Source organism: Muntiacus reevesi, chromosome 3 (assembly GCF_963930625.1).
Source record: "Muntiacus reevesi chromosome 3, mMunRee1.1, whole genome shotgun sequence".
NCBI lineage: Eukaryota > Metazoa > Chordata > Mammalia > Artiodactyla > Cervidae > Muntiacus > Muntiacus reevesi.
In genome coordinates, this window is record NC_089251.1 from 184205350 (window position 1) to 184223241 (window position 17892).

The 17892-nt window shown below is 44.0% G+C and overlaps 2 protein-coding genes across 3 annotated transcripts in view; both read left to right on the plus strand.

Annotated features, from left to right (window-relative positions):
* The window catches only part of MAP3K5 (mitogen-activated protein kinase kinase kinase 5), a 213220-nt gene extending 211085 nt beyond the window's left edge, over positions 1 to 2135 (plus strand). Inside the window, exons 29-30 of the mRNA XM_065931283.1 lie at positions 129 to 205; positions 922 to 2135. Of these exons, the coding sequence (XP_065787355.1) occupies positions 129 to 205; positions 922 to 982 (138 nt within the window). The 3' untranslated portion in view covers positions 983 to 2135. The remainder of the gene's footprint in view (positions 1 to 128; positions 206 to 921) is intronic.
* A 5407-nt stretch (positions 2136 to 7542) lies between these two features.
* Positions 7543 to 17892, plus strand: part of MAP7 (microtubule associated protein 7) — a 170903-nt gene continuing 160553 nt past the window's right edge. For both annotated transcript variants that reach the window (XM_065931284.1, XM_065931286.1), the window contains exon 1: positions 7543 to 7761. In XM_065931284.1, coding sequence (XP_065787356.1) covers positions 7695 to 7761 — 67 coding nt within the window. In that variant the 5' untranslated portion in view covers positions 7543 to 7694. The remainder of the gene's footprint in view (positions 7762 to 17892) is intronic.

A 17892-nucleotide genomic window follows, 5' to 3' on the forward strand; every position in this document is an offset into this window, starting at 1 on the left:
TCTGTCTTTAGTGAATTTCCTTTTAGATTTATTTTTCATTATTGCCAATGTTTACATTGTGGATAGTTTGCTACTTATGGAAGTGCGTAAGACATCTTACTTTTGTGCATATTTTACTTTCTCCACAGTTTTTGGCTGAGGAGTATTCATTAATGGATGTTCTCTACTATGTTACACGTGATGATTTAAAATGCCTGAGACTAAGGTACCACTTTTCTTTCTGTTCAGTCTCATCATGATGGAAGGAGCAGTGGGCTGAGATCAAGAAGCCTGGGCCCCTTCTCAGCTGACTGCTAACTAGCTCTAACTAGCTCTCCAGTCTTGGGTAGAGTGCTTGAGTTCTCAGCTGCTCTGAGTAACCTGAGTTGCTTAGACCAGGCTATTATTAGGAGCACTAATAACCAATAGGTCCATATTAGGAAATGCAAATCAGCCAGAAGAATTTCTTGATAACATATCAGATTAAGACTGTGCAGATATCTTAAAGCTGATATTTTAAACCTAATGCTCTAATTTGGTTCATGATCATATCATACTTATTAAAAATACCATGATGAGGTGCTGATTTGCCATCCAAATAACATGGTATAATCTGAACACAGTTCCTTACAATAATTTGTTGTCTCCATCAGGCCAAGCACAGACATAACTGTTGTTCCTGTCCACCTCTAGAAAGACGCATTTCAAAAGTGCTGAAAATCTAAAATGATGCTTTGGGCTCTGGTTGTCTGTGGGAGTGGAGAGGAAAGGCGTGGAGGGGTGAGGAGAAAATATCTACAAAAAGAATACATTAGGACTGACAATCCTTTGGGATCTTCATGTTCTGATCAGAGTTGCTGAAAGCTAAGAAGTCACTTTCATATTTCAAGGGCGCTGTTTCAAGTGGCCATCTCTTCACCGTGTTCTTATGTCTTTGCACAGGGGCGGGATGCTGTGCGCGCTGTGGAAAGCCATCACCGACTTCCGAGACAAACAGGCTTGACTGTCGCTCAGCTTGCTTCCAGCTTTCCGTGGAGATTCTAAAAATGAATATAGACCTGATCTTCTCCTAGGGGAGGGAGAATCGAAGGGACAGGAGAAAGAAGCTGCACTTTAAATCCAGTATTTGTTTACTCGTGTTAAAAAAAGAATAGACAAAATACACTGAAATTTCCTAACTGCTTCTGTTTCTATGATTCATAAGGACTCTTTATAAGGACTCTCAAAATAATGCCAAACACTGTGATGTTTGGGATTATTTTGGTCCGAACATTTTTATGGAAATATTTTTAATTCAGCAGCTATAATAACTCAGTCAAATGTTTATTTCACACGAAACAGATAGAACATTTCATGTGATTGTGCATCACTGGAACAAAACCAAAATGTGACCATAACTTTTTAGGCTTATGTGTGTTTGTATTATACCCTGATCATTTGAGTAGAAGTGCGTGATTTGGAGTATTGTATAAAGTTTATGGGTTGTTTTTTTTTTAAGTGTGAAGAATCTGAGAGCAGTGGTTTTTACTTACCTGTATTAATTGTAATATTAACTCTATTTTGTAACTTAAGTTTCTGGTCTAGAGTACATTCGTTTGAGTCATTTATGTACTACTGAACTGTACCAGTTGCACCAGCCTGAATCCTAGTAATGTTAGCTTGTTCTAAAGCTATCCCTTGTGTCATATTTACTCTAAAAAGTAAAAAGACTCTCAAAATACTGTTTTGATAAATTCTAAAGAATTTGTATTTTGTTTTGGCAATCTAGATAATTACTGTGTCAAAATTCTCACTGTTCCTTCAGCTCTAACATTAAATAGAATCTGTCTTCTCTTCAAGTACTCAAAGAGCAACTGATGTCCAAGTCATTCCTTGGAGCTACTGAGTGGGAAGAGAGAAAGGACATGGAAAACAGAATAAAAGAAACACAGTGTATTTTTTTCAAGACCCCAAGTTACCTTGGATGACTACTGTGTATCTCAACGGGTCTGCAAAGAGCACCCCACTGGGGAACACTGCATTTTCTGTCTCCTTAATTTTAGTTCTCATATTTGAGGTAAATATTTTTATATTAAGCTGGATATGTATTATATTTTATAAGACTGCCCATATGAATAGGATAAAATCTGAAGCTCCTAGATGGATGAATGACATAAACAAATGTCTTAAATACAGAGGAACTTGTTTATTATGCAATATAGAAATCACAGAGCTGATCTTGTATCATGACTTGATCCATACAGAACAGCCTTTAATAAAACAGGAGTCATCTTTATTTCTATGTGAAAATCAACATACAATATACCTTTTACATATTGCATTAGAGTGTGCAAAAAGTTCTCACCAGTATGTTCCTCTTTGATACTTGCAACAGCTGCATTTTTTTCTTCCATCCCAATCCTGAGAGCAGTGCCGTGTCCTGCGGCGAAATCTCGAAGGAGGTGAGGTGTAAATGAAATCATAAATCATCTCACTCACACTTAAAGACAGGATAACTTGTTTATCAAGCCACAGTTCATATCCCCACCTGTAATGGTTAAGTGCTTCTTTTAAAGCCATATATATATATATATATATATATATACACATCAAGCTACCTATCTTGAGTCAACTCTTTAATGATATAATCTCCTCTTGGGATCTCCCTCCTACCCTATGTAGTAATAGTGCTCAGTAGCTCAGCCGTGTCCAACTCCTTGGCGACCCCATAAACCGCAGGCCACACGCTCTTCTGTCCATGGGATTATCCCAGCAAGAATAGAATACTGGAGTGGGTTGCCATTTCCTCCTCCTCCTCCCCTGTATCTATGGGCAAATGTTTCTCTATCCCTACATGGTTCATAATATACTCCCAGACTAGCATCCTTGGGGTTTTTTCAGAATTCTGGGCCTTAGTCACAAAAGAAGGCAATTCCATTATAGCTCAATTTCCATGAAAGTTTTGCACTGAAAGACCTTTGGCATTCATCAAGGCCCGTGATTCTCAACCCAGCTTCATGTTAACATGATCTGGACACTTAAAAAAATATATTGATACCAGCACCTCAGAGAAACTGTTGTTACTGGTTTGGGGTAGGGCCCAGAGATCTTTTTACAAAGCTCTACAGATAATTTAAGGCTTCCCAGGTGGCTCAGTGGTAAAGAATCTGTCTTCAGTGCAGGAGATGCAAGTTCATTTCCTGGGAGGGGAAGATCCCCTGGAGAAGGAAATGGCAATCTGCTCCAGTATTCTTGCCTGGTAAATCCCATGAACAGAGGAGCATGGCGGGCTACAGTCATGGGGTTGCAAAAGAATCAGACATGACTTAGCAACTAAACAACAACAGATAATATAACACTGTCAGGTCCCACCTCCTAATGCCAGGTGACACCTGGAGAGAAACAGACAGCTCCTTTCCATTAACGTGGCAGTAAGATGGTTACTATTCACTGTTCATTTAGTGCAGAAAGAGTCCAGGTACAGAGGCCTGGAGCAAAACTACCACCTCCCTTGTGACCTTGGGCAAGCTAATTCACATCTCCCACTCTCAGTTTCCTCATTTGAAATGGGGGAAAGTGCATGGGGTTGTTGTGAGATTTAAGTAATTGTTTTAAACCTATAGGTGTGGATCTGCTTAGTACAATACTTAGCAGATGGATAGCACTGCCATACTGCCTGCTATTATGATCATTCATTCCAAAGTACTTCTTAAATACGTACTGGGTACTGAATCCTGTGCATGAAGAAGACACAGTTCTTTTCCCTGAAGCTCACTTTCAGAGGTGGAATCAAGACAATAGAAACAACAGTACATGCAGTAAGCGCTATAGTTGCATCGAACTGCCAGAGCAGGTCAAGAGAGGCTTTACAGCAAAGTGAAGGTCCAGAGCTGAGCCTAGAAAGATTTTTGTAACAAAATAGATTCACATGGGTGCCAGGGGCAGACAAAAATAGATCCAATGTTTCTTTTAAACCACTGACCTCTTTCTCCTAGTTCTGTTATTGCATGCTGTGTTTCTTTCATTCCCAAGCTATCACATGACACAGTTTGGCAAAGAGGAGTTAACTGAGAACCCACTGGAAGGCCTACTGTGTGTGAGGTGCTGTAGCAGCAGGAGAAATAGACACGCAGCCCATCAGGTTCAGAATGCAGGCACGTGGGTCACTGAGGACATCTGCAGCCTGTCAACAAATCAAATAATTGATGGCTCCAGACGTTATGGACACCTACAGAGAAAGACAAGACGAAGCCCCTGCCACCAAGTCATTCGTATCAGATTGAATAGGCAGATGTGCAGTAACAAACCACATCTGGTCTGTGTTAAAGGCTGCACAGGTTACAAGTACAGAAGACCATGGAGATGTTCAGAGGACCAGCTTGCCAGGAGACCCAGGGCAGGTGGAATAAATCTCACTGAGTTGGTGGACCTCAACCTGGGCCTTGGAGGAAAGGAAGTATTAAATTACTTAGGACTGGAGAAGTCACTTTGGCAAACAGCTCCAAGAACAAAGGCAGAAAGAGATTTTCAAGGTGTTCTAGAGAAAGTGAACAACTTTCATATTGCACTAAAGTATACACAAATCTTAACTCATTTTAACTATTGAAGAAGTGAAGTCGTTCGCTCAGTCATGTCCGACTCTTTGTGACCCCATGGACTGTAACCTACCAGGCTCCTCCCTCCATGGGATTCTCCAGGCAAGAATCCTGGAGTGGGTTGCCATTTCTTACTTGGCTGGAAATATGAATTATAGAGATGAAAAGTGGAAATGGGATAGGAGAGCTCAGGATGTAATTGGAGGATGGTCAGGGAGGGAAGTGGAGTTAGTATTTATGTAGAAATGGGGAATCTAAGTTTTCTGAGCAAAGTATGTGTGTGTTAGAAGATTAACTTGGTAACATTGTGTTGGATAAATTAGAAGGAATGAAAATTGGACAGAGCAGTTCAGAAACTGTTTAAGATGTGAATGAGGGTCTAGTGGAAGCTACAGAGCGATATGATGTGAGAGGGTGAAATTAAAACAATGAATTGACAAAATTTTGGAACCCTGGTTTGGGCAGTGATGAAGATTTTGAACCTAGGTAAGAGAATTCAAAAATAGGCATGTTTCGGGGTGGGGGGGGTGCTGGTCTGGGGACCTGTTGAATTAATGTCAGGGCATCCTGCTAGAATGTGCATGAATGAGAACATGCTAGAATGTCCAGAGACCCTTGAGGATGTATTGGTGGAAGTCAGGACTGAAGTCAGGGTATAGATTCTCAATTTAGGAGTCACCTGGGTGGAGATAACAGTAGATGAGGGTTGTCAGAATAGAGATAGAAAGGTTATGGCCTAAGATTTGGGGAGGAGGCAGGTTTGGGGACAAGCTGAGAAGGAGGAAGAATTTAAGTCCACAAAACAGACAAAAGAACTGACCACAGAGGAGTGAGAAACATCAGGCCAGTGGGGTAAGCCAAGAGGAAAACAGTCAGGCTCTAGTGCTGCAGAAAGTCTAAGGGAACACAAGTCAAAAATTAATAATGGAATTTGATTTTGTGAGCGGGAAAGCTTTTACAGACAGGTAAGAAAGACCACAGCCGGTTAAACAAAGATGATACACTGATGGCGGCATAAGGTCCACAAATTCATTCCCTTTGGTGAACAAAATATATCATGAGATTTGGCTGGGTGGGGAGTCAAAGGATAAACTTTTCAGAATCAGAGAGTCCTGAACGTATTTGTTGGGGCAGAACCCCTTGAATGGAGGCATTTAAGGAGTAGGGATAAGGGAGAGATGAGGTTTCACAGGAGGCAGCAGGGGGAGTGGGTGGCCCGAGGACATCCAGCTCCTCCCCTGGAAAAGGGAGTCATGATGATTCGGCAAGGTTTTGAGTTGGATGTGGGCGCTCAGGACAGATGGCTTCCGCGTTCTCAGTAAAGTGCAACATGAAATACAGCGTGGTGCTGCGACATTTAACAGATGTCACCCATCCCCGCAGTCACCCAACCGTCCACTCTCTTACAGACACTGCATGGGGTCTGGAATACAGTCTGTACAGGATCTAAGTGCAGGATTTTGGTGTGTTTCTTGTTGCATTTTTTTTTTTTTTTTTTGTAACCTGTGACAAACTGAAACGTAAGTTATCAAAAGAATGGGAGATGGGATGGGCACAGACAGACAAAAACCAAACGCACATACAAATAGACACACCAGTAAGCCTTCACTTTGGGGAGGGGAGGAAGTCAAAGGGAGAACTCATTGGTTCTCTTAAGTAAATAGGATAGCGGAAGATTGAAAACAAGCGGCCTCCTTTTCCTAAGGAGCCTTCTTGATTCTTTTTCTTTCAGAGAATTCAGAGTCTTTCTGATGTTCAAAGGAAAGTGTCTTAAACCCTGGTGACTTAATGTATTAAAAAATACCTTTGGTTGGACCCAAGCTGAGGTCTGAAACTACCTCCATCCACCTGATGCTTTATTTTCATTGATTAGAAAGGCGATAAGAGGGATCTGAATGTGATTTAGGAAGGTCACACTGCCAGATGATCAGTTTGCCTGGTCTACTATAGAAATAGCACCGAGGGAAAATCCATAACAACACACCGCAGCGCGTGTCCCTTAATGAAAACCTCTACCTAATCAGCCAGTGACCCAGTAAACCAAATAAAACCAGTCCATTCCTGGGCTCAGAGTGGCAGGATGTTCATGCATGGATGGTGAGAGTTGTCACCCTACCAAGAAATCCAACGCTGTTCTCAGACACGCTTGGGCTCCCCTGGATTCTGCTGAAGTCCTTGAGAGGATTTTAAACTGTTGGGAGCTTGTGACTTGTGTTCAGCCAACCAAGGCTGTGGGACTGCATCTCTGTGTAACCAGGCAGAACTGCTCTCTGCTCCATTACGTTCCTTTATGTTTCCATTTATACAGGCTACTTGTTGTTTTCTTCCCAGCATTTGTTGCTTAACGTTTATTTGCTTGTTAGCGCAGAAATTGATGTCTCTGCAGCTAATAATCTGTTTCTTAAAAAAGAAAGAAAGAAATTGTTGCCTACTGCTTTTTCCCCTGGTCTTCTGGAGCCAGCCACGAGTCACAACGTAAGCTGCTGATCAGAAGTCAAGAATAAGAAAAGTTACATCATCGCGCACAAAGTTGTGTGCCCTGGGGAACATCAGATACAGAAGCCTGATGAAAAGACAGGTCGTCGGCAACGATGTGCTAAAACGCAGATGAAGACTGGACCGCTGAGTCGAATCCAGCCCGTGTAGTCCGGCTTTCCACGTGGCATCGCAGTCTCCGGCGGCTGTCGCCAGGAACTCCAGCCCTGGAGAGTCTAACATTGATCAGGCCGCCTCGGAGCTCAGAGGGTAATAGAGCTTTCCGGATGCTCTCGCCTCACTTCCACGGATCCTCAGAGCGTCCCAGTTCCTAGCGCCACCAAGCGTCCCCGAACCCCCTGCAGACCTCGAGGAGCCGGGCAGCCGGGACCAGAAGCTCGCGGCCCAGGTTGCCAGACTCCGCCCGCTGCTCTGGTTGCGGAAACACAGCCGCGTCAGCCGGAGCGGCTGCCACGCCGTACCTGCCCACGAGGGGGCGCGCCGGGCGCAGGCCGCCGCGGGCTCGCGAGCGCTCGCTCCCTCCTTCCTCCGCCCTCCCGAGTCGGCGCTCACCTGTCTGGGCCGCGGGCCGGGAGGCGGGGGGCCGGCGGGAGCCAAGCCGAGGAAGAGGGCGGAGCGGCTCTCCGGGCGCGTCATCGGAGCACCATGGCGGACCTGGGAGCGGGCGGCGACAGCCACACGGGCGGCGATGGCGTGGCGCAGAGCGAAACAGGTGACTGAGCTGCGGGGCCAGGAGGGGGTCGGCGGGCGCGGGCGGGAGGGAGGCCAGCGGCGCTGCGGGGCTTGCGTGGGGCCGGCGCTCCCCTCCCCCGCCCGGCCGCGGCCCGGAACGGCCGGCTCGGAGCGCGCTGGCCCTCCGCCCTCCGCCGCCGCGCGTAGATCGCGCGGCCCCGGCGCCCAAGTTCGCTGGCGCCCGGCCGCAGCCGGGGCCGCCCCTCGCGCGCTCCAGCTCGACTTCCCCCAACAGGTGGAAGCGCGCCAGGGCGCGCGGGCGGGAGGAGGAAATGGGGAAACGCCGGTCCTCCTTTCCCACCTGCCAGGCTGGGTCTAATTCGGTTGAATGGGGAAATCCTATTCCCCCAACCAAGCCACCAGCCGGAAAATCCTTGTCCAGGTGCGGCTCGCAGGATTATCCTTTTCTGCGCAAACCTTCTCGCCTTAACTGGCGCATTGGGTGCCGGGGTCGCCCGACGCGGTGGACGCAGCCCGGCGCTCCGGAGCGATTGTCCTGGGGTCCGCAGTTACGACGTTGGTCGCGAGAAGAGCGAGATCGGGGGGTCGGGAAGCAGGGACCGCTTTCGGGATGGTGCGGGCCTGCGGGTGGTGGGGGTCTCAGAGAGTCGCTGACTTGAAAGGATCCTCAAGAGTTCATGTTTTCAGTCCGTGCACCAGCCGTGGGTGGGAACGTCTCGGTCCCTCCGAACGCTGTGCTGAGGACCCCCCTCCCTCCACTTCCAAGCCGCGGTCGAGGGCTGGAGCTCACATCCCTGATTAAGTCTCCCCTCCTCCACTCGATTCCACCCCCCCCCCCCCGCCCCGATTTCCCTCCCTCGCGATCATTTTTTCTTGCAGATCCACCTCTCTTTTCTAGTCCCCTCTTCTGTTCTTGGCCAGTAAACTGTTTCTGGTACCTTCTTACACTTGGGGGCGGTGAGGCAGTTTCTTATTTTAAAAAGCACTGCCAATTGCAGCCTCCCCAATTAAGCTGCGTTTTCTGCTTACACATAATCGCAAAAACAATTGTTACCTAAAAGTGAGACTCCCTCCACCCTCAAAAGAGAGGTGTTGACTTAGAAGGTATGCTTCTATTAATGCGAAAGGTCTATTAATGCGAAAGGGTCTGTTCAGCTAGGTAGAGTTGGGGCACCTAAAGTCTGGAGACTTAATCCCTCCAGCCAAAGTACCTGAGATTAAGACAAGACATCTTGAATTTGTTTACTTTGAAGTCACGCTACTTCCTGAAGGGTGGTTTATTTTGTCTTAATGTGTTTGAAAGATTGGCAGGTCATTATTTTGGTTTGGGGTGGGGAAGGAGTGGTTAAGAGGACATGCCTTTGTAAATGCTTTAGAGAACTTGATAAACTGGGTTCTGAGGGTTAGTGCAGCAGGAGGGCAGTATCCTCATTAAGAATATAAACGGTTTGGTGCCTAATCTCCACAAAGGAAAAAACAGCAACAACAACAACAAAAAAAACTGCTTCTAAAGCAAAATTGTTCCACTGAGTTAATACGCACGTTTTATGCTAAAAATAATAAATAAGCATTTCCTAGAATTTGCACATGAACAAGATTTTCAGATGTTAGTGAATTACAAACTAGTTTTATTCAGTGCTCAGGCATGTTTGCTAAGGAACTGGTCATGCTTCTAGCAATTAATATACAAATCAATCATGTGACTGTCAGTGAAACATTTTCTTTATGAAAAGAGCAATTTAACTGGCTACCATCTCCTTCATAGAAAACAATTCTTCCACATCTCTGCCTGAAAACTTCAGTTTCCAAAGGACAAGTTTTATATATAGTCTTTTGAATAAGTGTAGTTTAGTTGATAAAGAATCTGCCTGCAGTGAAGCTCCCCCAGAGAAGGAAATGGCAACCCACTGCAGTCTTCTTGCTTGGAGAATCCCATGGACAGAGGAGACTGGCAGGCTATGGTTCATGGGATCACAAGAGTTGGATACGACTTAGTGACTAAACCACCATAGTTTAACTAAAGTTTTTTTCTGGCTCTTATCTTTTTCCTATTTTTCTAGCCCTGGTTTACTGTTATGGCTTTTCATGGTCAGAAGACCTGTGTGATTAGGTGCCAAAGAAAGGAGGAAGGTGAAAAAATATATATATATATTTAAATCTGGGTAGCAATTGTTTGAGGATTGTAAAAACTTAGGAAGTTTTTCATGTATTTAAAATATGTGACCTATATCTGAATATCAGACTTCAGTGTAGTACTTTTCTTCTTATGGACGTATTTAATATTAACATACAAATGCTGCAAGTTATTTTTTTTCTATAATTACAGGATTATATTGAAGTGGGTTTTGGGGGATGGGGTGGGGATTTCTGTCTTTTAATACCATCAAGAGAAGAACATTGCCGCCTTAAATGGCAACATTTGTTGAAGGATTCATTGAATTCCCTTTTAGATCAGGTTATTAGGTTATTGGGCTTCCCCGGTGGCTCTGATGGTGAAGAATCTGCCTGCAATGCAGGAGACCTGGGTTTGATCCCTGGGTTAGGAATATCCTCTGGAGGAGGCATGGCAACCTACTCCAGAATTCTTGCCTGAAGGATTCCATGGACAGAGGAGCCTGGCAGGGGGGGCGGTGGCAAAGATTCGGACATAACTGAGTGCCTAAGCCCAGCACAGCACATTAGGTTATTCGGAGGTAGAGCCCATTCTTAAATGTCTTAGTTGTTCTGTCCCTGAAAAGACTGTGGTCTAACTTTAGGGCAATTTAGATTAGGATCTCAGATAGTTATAAAAGCAACACCTGTAATGTGTTCATTATTATATACATATGTATGTGTGAGTGTATCAAAGATGGGTTGAAACTGGCAGTATACCACCCATAAAATGAGACACTTTTTAAGAATATTGAAAGGTAGAATATAAAAATCATATTTATTTCAGCATTCAGAGCTGTATTTCTGTCAACATATGTTTATTTTCTACTCAAGTAGTCAAGTCACATTCCTTATGATGAGTTTTTAATTTTTTCTTTAAAATGAACCATTCTTTCCATTTAAATGTAGGCAAGAATTGAGCAAAATAATTGACCTGGAAACAAGTTTTTGGTTTCACCACTAGAGGATGTCAAGTCTATTCAGGTTATTATTTTGTGTAGCAGACTGAAATTCACGAAATTGCCTCTGCCCAGGCTTTGTGTATTTAATTTTATACTAGTGCTCAAGAACTGTGAAAGTGAGTGTGCAGAGCTAATTTGTCAATTTAATAACTTCCTTTAAAAAAGTCTATTGAATTAAAACCAAATCTAGAGCTGCTCTTGACTAATCCATGAGAGCACACTTTCATAGACTGAAGATAAGTTCATACCGATAACCTCTGAAATCTGTTGACACTCCTTTGGGGGAAATGACTTAGAACCTGAAATTGGGCTTTTTCTCTCTTTAGCCAGAGAAGGCAATGGCACCCCACTCCAGTACTCTTGCCTGGAAAATCCCATGGACGGGGAGGAGCCTGGTGGGCTGCTGTCTATGAGGTCACACAGAGTCGGACGCGACTGAAGCGACTTAGCAGCAGCAGCAGCTCTCTTTAGCAGGAATAATATTGACCTTTTGTGTGATCTTGTTCATGACTCTTCACTGCGTTTTTTCCAAATTATAAAGTGGTATTTAAGATCTTAGATTTCAGGGTCTGCAAATGAAAATTGTTAGGTGGGGTTCAGATGGCATTAAATTCATCCATTTTGAAATTCACATCCTAGAGCTAATAATGCTTCATTCAGGGGAATAGATAACTTTTTCCCTGTTATATTTTAGCTCATTCTTACATTTACATCTTGCTAAGTAGAAAGGAAGTATTATTAGACTAGGCCTGTGGGCTCAGGAACCTACATTTAATTGATGCATTAGTTAGGCATGTGTGTGAATCACTAATTTACATTGGCATGTTCTGTAAAAAAGAATTCTAACATCTTCGTCTCCTGGGGCATGAAAAGTAATCATTTGTAGGGGTTTTTTGGCTGTATTGAGTCTTCTTTGTTGCATGTAGGCCAGTCTCTGGTTGTGGTGGCTCAGGCTCCTCACTGAGGGTGGCTTCTCTTGTTGCGGAGCACAGGCTCTCGGCTGCGTGGGCTTCAGTGGTTGTGACTCCGTAGTTGTGGGCCCTAGAGCATGCAGGCTTCAGTAGTTGTGGCACAGAGGTTTAGTTGCTCCGTGGCATGTGGGATCTTCCCGGACCAGGGATCGAACTCATGTCCCCTGCATTGGCAGGTGGATTCTCATCCACTGCGCTACCAGGGAAGTCCCTGGGGCTATTTTTGTTTTTTCTTTTAAACTCAAGTCTATTAATATGAGTTGAAAATATTAAGGTTTAGAATAATTTAACCAAGAAATGTGTACCTTCTCAAAAACATAATGGTGACTGAAAGGTTGATAAAGACATGATCCTTAGATTTCAAAAGAAAAACAAAGCCCACAAGCAAATAATTACAGGGTTATAAGGAGTTCAGTGAAGAAAGAGTTACTTCTAAGCTGTGGCCTTTCATCAGGGAGGATGTACTGGGTGTAGTAATTAACTTAAACTTTTAAAATAGGTAAATGACATATAAAGTTGAATGGGGGCAGGAGAAAAAAATACAGGTGCAGATGTGGAAAAGATCAAAATTTGGGTCCTAGTGAGTCGTGTGAAGCTCAGCGTGAAAAAATCTAGAAGACGGATTAGGAATGAAGGCTATTGAGGCCGTGTTGTTGAGTGATCCAGCTCAGAGGTTAGTCCATGATTCTGCAGGCAGTGAGAAGCTGTTGATGACTCCTAAGGATAACATATCTTGATAAAGTGCGATAAATTAGGTAATTCTCTACCTGTGGATCTTGAAAGCTTGATTAGCAAGGTCTGGCACAAGTGCTCAGCCGTGCATTTTAGAAGTGTACGGTCCCTTCATCAAGGAAAGCCATTCCCTTGATTGAATTTTGCTGCTTTGGGAAGGGTCTCGGGGGCAAGGGGAGGAGGGAGTTTATGAGGAACATACATGTAGTCAGGCAGATCAGCCAAATCTCTGGCGATCAGGAGGGGAATTGGTGTTGTACCCACGTGATCCTCATTTTGAAGTAGTGTTGTAAACTAGGGGAGGGACTTAAGAAGGACGCACGTGGTGACATACAGACCAGCTTTGAAGTTCCTGAAGGAATCTCCTGGGCAGGCATTGGGCTGGCACTATGGCGTGGCAGTGAAAGTGGGAAGAGAATGATTTAATTCAAGATTCTCTAGAGGCATGTGTCCAAGGATGCAGGTAAAACATTGACATTTAAGTTTATACTCCAGGTTTGAGTTCAGTTTGTTTGTTTAAGGGTGGCATGAATATAGTCATGAGGAGGACCTGGCTTTGGTGGGAGAACTAGACAAATCTGCTTTAAACACAGAGATTTGAGCTGCAAGGGAGAGATGCAAGTAAAATATTTAATGGACACCTGGAAGGGTGGGAATAAGAAGAAAATGAAGGTTGGGACTCTAGGAAGATTCATTCCATAAGGGGAATGTAATGGAGGCCTTGAAAATGAGGAAGGTTCTGAAAGGAAAACTTAAAGGGGGTAAGAACACTTCAAGGGTAGGAGGTGGAAAGCCAGAAGGTTAGGAGAAGCATAATTGAGCAGTGCTGTACCAGTCAAGGGAGAGGGATGAGCCGGTCAAGGATTCAGAGGCTGAAAAGAAAGCACTCAGCCTGTGACTGGGTAGTCGGTGACCACCCCCAGAGCTGGGGCATTTCAGAGTGGGGGGTGTAGCAGATTATGGGATTAATAGACTAGCAGTTGGGAAGTAAAGGTAGCCAATTTAAAAGACTCTCCATAAAACACACTGGTGAAAAGAAAAACTGTAAAATGCTTGAAATGTTTCTTATTAAAACTTTTGAATTTGCACACAGCTTACTGTTTTGGGGGGGGTGTGATTCATTGAGTTTTGTCGAATGTATAGTCATGTAATTACCTCTATGGTAATGATCCAGAAGAGTTCTCACTCCAGAAAATCCCCTCGTGCGGCTCCTCCGTGATCCAGCTCTCCTGCCCTTAACGCCTGGCGACCACTGATCTGCTCACCACCCTAGTTTTGCTTCTTCCAGATTGTCATAAAAGTGGCATCCTACATGTAGACTTCTGAGTCTGAATTTTTTTCGCTTAACATAATGCATTTGAGATTCGAATGTGTTGGGGGTATCAGTATTTGTTGCTGGTTTGCCATTTTAAGGAAGTCCCACGGATTAATCCATCTACCCATTGAGAAACATTGGCTATTTCCAGGCTTTGGTGAAATAAATGTTGCTGCAAACACTTAGGTACAAAGTTTTCTTATTTATCTAAGGGAAATACCTGGGAGTGGAGTTGCTGACTCGTAGGTAACTACACGTTTATAAGAAACCGATGAACTGTTCTCTGTGGTGGCTGTGCAGTCTTGCCTTCCTCCAAGCAGTGTATATGAGTCTTACTTGCTCTGCATCTTGGTCAATACTTGTTGTTACTTTGTTTAGTTTTGGTTTTTAGACATTGCACCCAGTTCTTTGACTAAATCAATGTAGTCACCTCAAAGTAAATTGGTGCCCTTCGGGATACTACTTGATACTCACTTGAACCAGGAAAACCTGTGGAGGTGCTCCCAGAGTCCAGGGTATAATGAGGATTTGTTTGGCTCAAATGTCGTCGGCTTCTTTTTTTCCGTAGTATTTATTTCTTGTGGAGTCTGCATCCTGAAGCTGATGATGAACAGGAGTGTCATACAGCACAACCCATTCTAGCCCAAGTTCTCTTCTCCCTGCTTACTGTCTGTCTTCCAACCCCCGGAAATACGGCTTTCCAGAATTTGGAACTTTTTTTTTTTTTTTTTTGCAGTAAGAAAATTGGAAGTATTACTGTAACTTGTTTTCTTTGTTGGCAGAATTTATATTGTCCAACTCAGTATCCGTTTTTAGTTACTGAAGTGTACTTGTAGAGCTTTGTAAAAAGTCTTGATAATGTGTTTGGACCTTTAATCACTAAGCATGGGCTAAGGTTCTGTAAGCGAAATGTGTACGATGTTCAGGCTATTCTTTTCTAGAAGAACCAGTTTTTTAAGATTTTTAATGAGGTATAGTTGATTTACAGTGTTCTCATTTCTACTGTGCAGCAAAGTGACTCAGTGATAAACACATATACATTGTTTTTATACTTCCCATTATGGTTTATCCCAGAATATTGAATGTAGTTCTCTGTGCTATATAGTAGAACTTCGTTGTCTATTCATTGCATTCTATATGTAATAGTTTGCATCTACTGACCCCAAACTCCCAGTCCCTCCTTCCCACCCCCCCACCCCTTGGCAGCCACAAGTCTGTACTGTCTGTGAGTCTATTTCTATTTTGTAGATAGGTTCATTTGTGGCATATTGTAGATTCCACATGCGATGTTATTTGTCTCTTTTTGACTTACCTCACTTAGTATGATCATCACTAGTTGCGTCCATGTTGCTGCAGATGAATGTAGAAATGCAAAATGAAGCAGAAAGGAAGCTGAGTGAAATGCATTTGGTATCTATGAACTGGGCTTTGCAAGCATATTTAGTAAAACTGTGATACTTTTCAGTTTAGAGTATTGAAATTTGGGATGTCTTAATTTCTCCTGTGAGTTTTTTATGCTCTAAAAGTCTCCTTTTTAGAACTGGCTTTGTGGCACACAGAAATATCTTTTACCATGGCATAACTTTCCACGTATACAACCTGTATCCCTGACACCATTGTTATAGTCTAGGAAAAGTTGAAATTCCAAGGTGCAATTCTAGAAGGAACCCCCCTTCTTCTAGTGTTCCCATAACCCACCACAAGGCCTGTTTGGGTGGACAGTAATGTGCATAATAATTGGCTGTAGTGAAAACACTGACTGCCTTTCAAGGTTTTAATCCAGGCAGGCTTCTGTTTCCCAGAAGCTCTTGACGTCTTTAGTGTGGCAGACATACCAAACAGGGCCCGGTTGGCTGCTTCCATCGTTCCTGCTGGGTCGGTTTATTTTCACTGTAGATGTTTTAAGGTAGTATACCCCACAGCCCTGCTGGGTTTATCTAAATATAGCTCAGTCCTTGCCACAAGGTCATGTGCTGGAGCGTCATTGGTTCAGATCATTGGTTCTCACTCGCCTTGGGTAGCCTCAGTTGGCTATCACCTGGGGACCTTGTAAATACTCGATACCCTTGCTGCACCCTAGGCGATTACCCGAGAATCTCTAGGGGGGAGCCAGGTGCCAGTATTTTAAAAAATTCCCCAGGTGTTTCCAGTGTGCAGTCAAGATTGAGAACTACTTTAAATTCATTTCTACTTAATGCCCTTCCAGTTTTCTTAGGTTTAATTTGGAGGTGTTGGGTGTATCTTATGAAAACCACCGAGAATATTGTAACAGCTACTGCCCTCAAACTATTGAGCTTACTCTTTTATTTTAGCCCAGTCATTTTCTTTTTAAGGAAAGAGAAGTAACTATGGGTATGAGTCCACTTGAATAGCCAAGTATATGTACACACATATCCTGGGACATACTTATGCACTTTATTGTCTGAATATGCTCAGGTAGACACACGGTTAGGTAATTAGCTTTCTTTTTGTCTACTTGGCTCAGTTGCTGCACTGCCTTCCTCTTCCTCCTCCTCAAAGTTCAGTTTCGGGTAGATAATTAAAGGGTTCTTTTTGTAGAAAATTACATACTTTTCCCAGAGATCTTCATGGTGACCCATGAACCCTAATCATCAGGTGCCTAGCTGGAGACCAGCTCTTGCTTCTTCCGTCTGTAAATACGTGGCACCAGGATGACCTTAGCCTTGATGCTCTCCCCTCCCATCTCATACCTGACCTGACGCCAGTGCCCTCTGGGCTGATCTTTCCTTCACCTCTTCTTTTTCCTCATTCGTGGTATTGGACCGAAGGCTTGGTCTGGTAAGCTCCGCTCTTTTCATTTTGCAATTTTTCTCAACAGTACAATTCACATCTGTGGCTTTGAACCTCACCTCACTGACCATCTCTGACTTTGTTGTGTCAGAACCTCTAGAGACACCTGAGTTGCAGTTGTGTGTGCTTGCAAGGCCCTGCGGTGCCATCCATTGTGGTTGGAAGCCCTTTCCAAGAGGGCTTACCTTTGGCAGAACTGGTCTCTTTCCTGCTCCTTGTAGCTGATGTCTGCTTAACTGTAAAATCCAAGGCCAAAACAGAAAGGACAGTAGGGGAGATACAATGGCATGATCCCCGGAGAAGAGTATCTTTTTTGTTGTTGTTGTTTTTCTTCAACATTATACTGAAACTGAGCACGTGGGAAGACATATAGTCTTACTCTCAAAATTGACTGCCCAATTATTTAGGGATAATGCTAAACTATTTGTGCTGGGGCTTCCCAGGCAGCTCAGTGGTAAAGAATCTGCCTGCCAATATATGAGAGACAGATTCGGTTCCTGGGTTGAGAAGATCCCCTGGAGAAGGAAATGACTACCCACTCCAGTATTCTTGCCTGGAAAATCTCATGGAGGAAGGAGCCTGGTGGTCTGTAGTCCATGGGGTCGCAAAAGAATTGGACATGACTTAGTGACTGAACAACAACAAATTATTTTATGCCAGGACTCTGGGCTCTGGCTGCCTGGGTTGCAAGCTCAGCTCTACTCCCCACCCCCACAAGCTGAGGGAAATTGGGTAAGTTATTTGACCATTCCTCAGTTTCTTCCTTTTTAAAACAGAGATTGGTACCAGCTTCATAGAGTGAGGATTAAATGAGTTCATGCACGTCGAACATATCAGTGTCTGACACAGCACAGGCACGAAGTGTTATAATTACTGTGGTCATGACTATTAAGGATTAGTACTGCATCACCCTGACACTGTGGACCCTGGCATGCTAAATCTCTCCCTTAAGCAAATTTTCTAATTGTGAAGCCTCCGTAATAAGAGATTCGAATATAGTGCTGATTCAGGCTTGACAGCTGCTGTGATCAGAGGGCCGTTGGCTTGTCCCAGGCATGGGAAGCATCATCAAAGCACCTGGGTGCTCTTCACCTGCTGCAGTGTTGGACGCAACCTCCCAGGAGAAGGTGGTGACACCCCGGCCTGTGAGCTTCATGGACTGTGTTGTAATTGAGTCAGACAGCCATGCCAGCCCATCTTGGCTTATT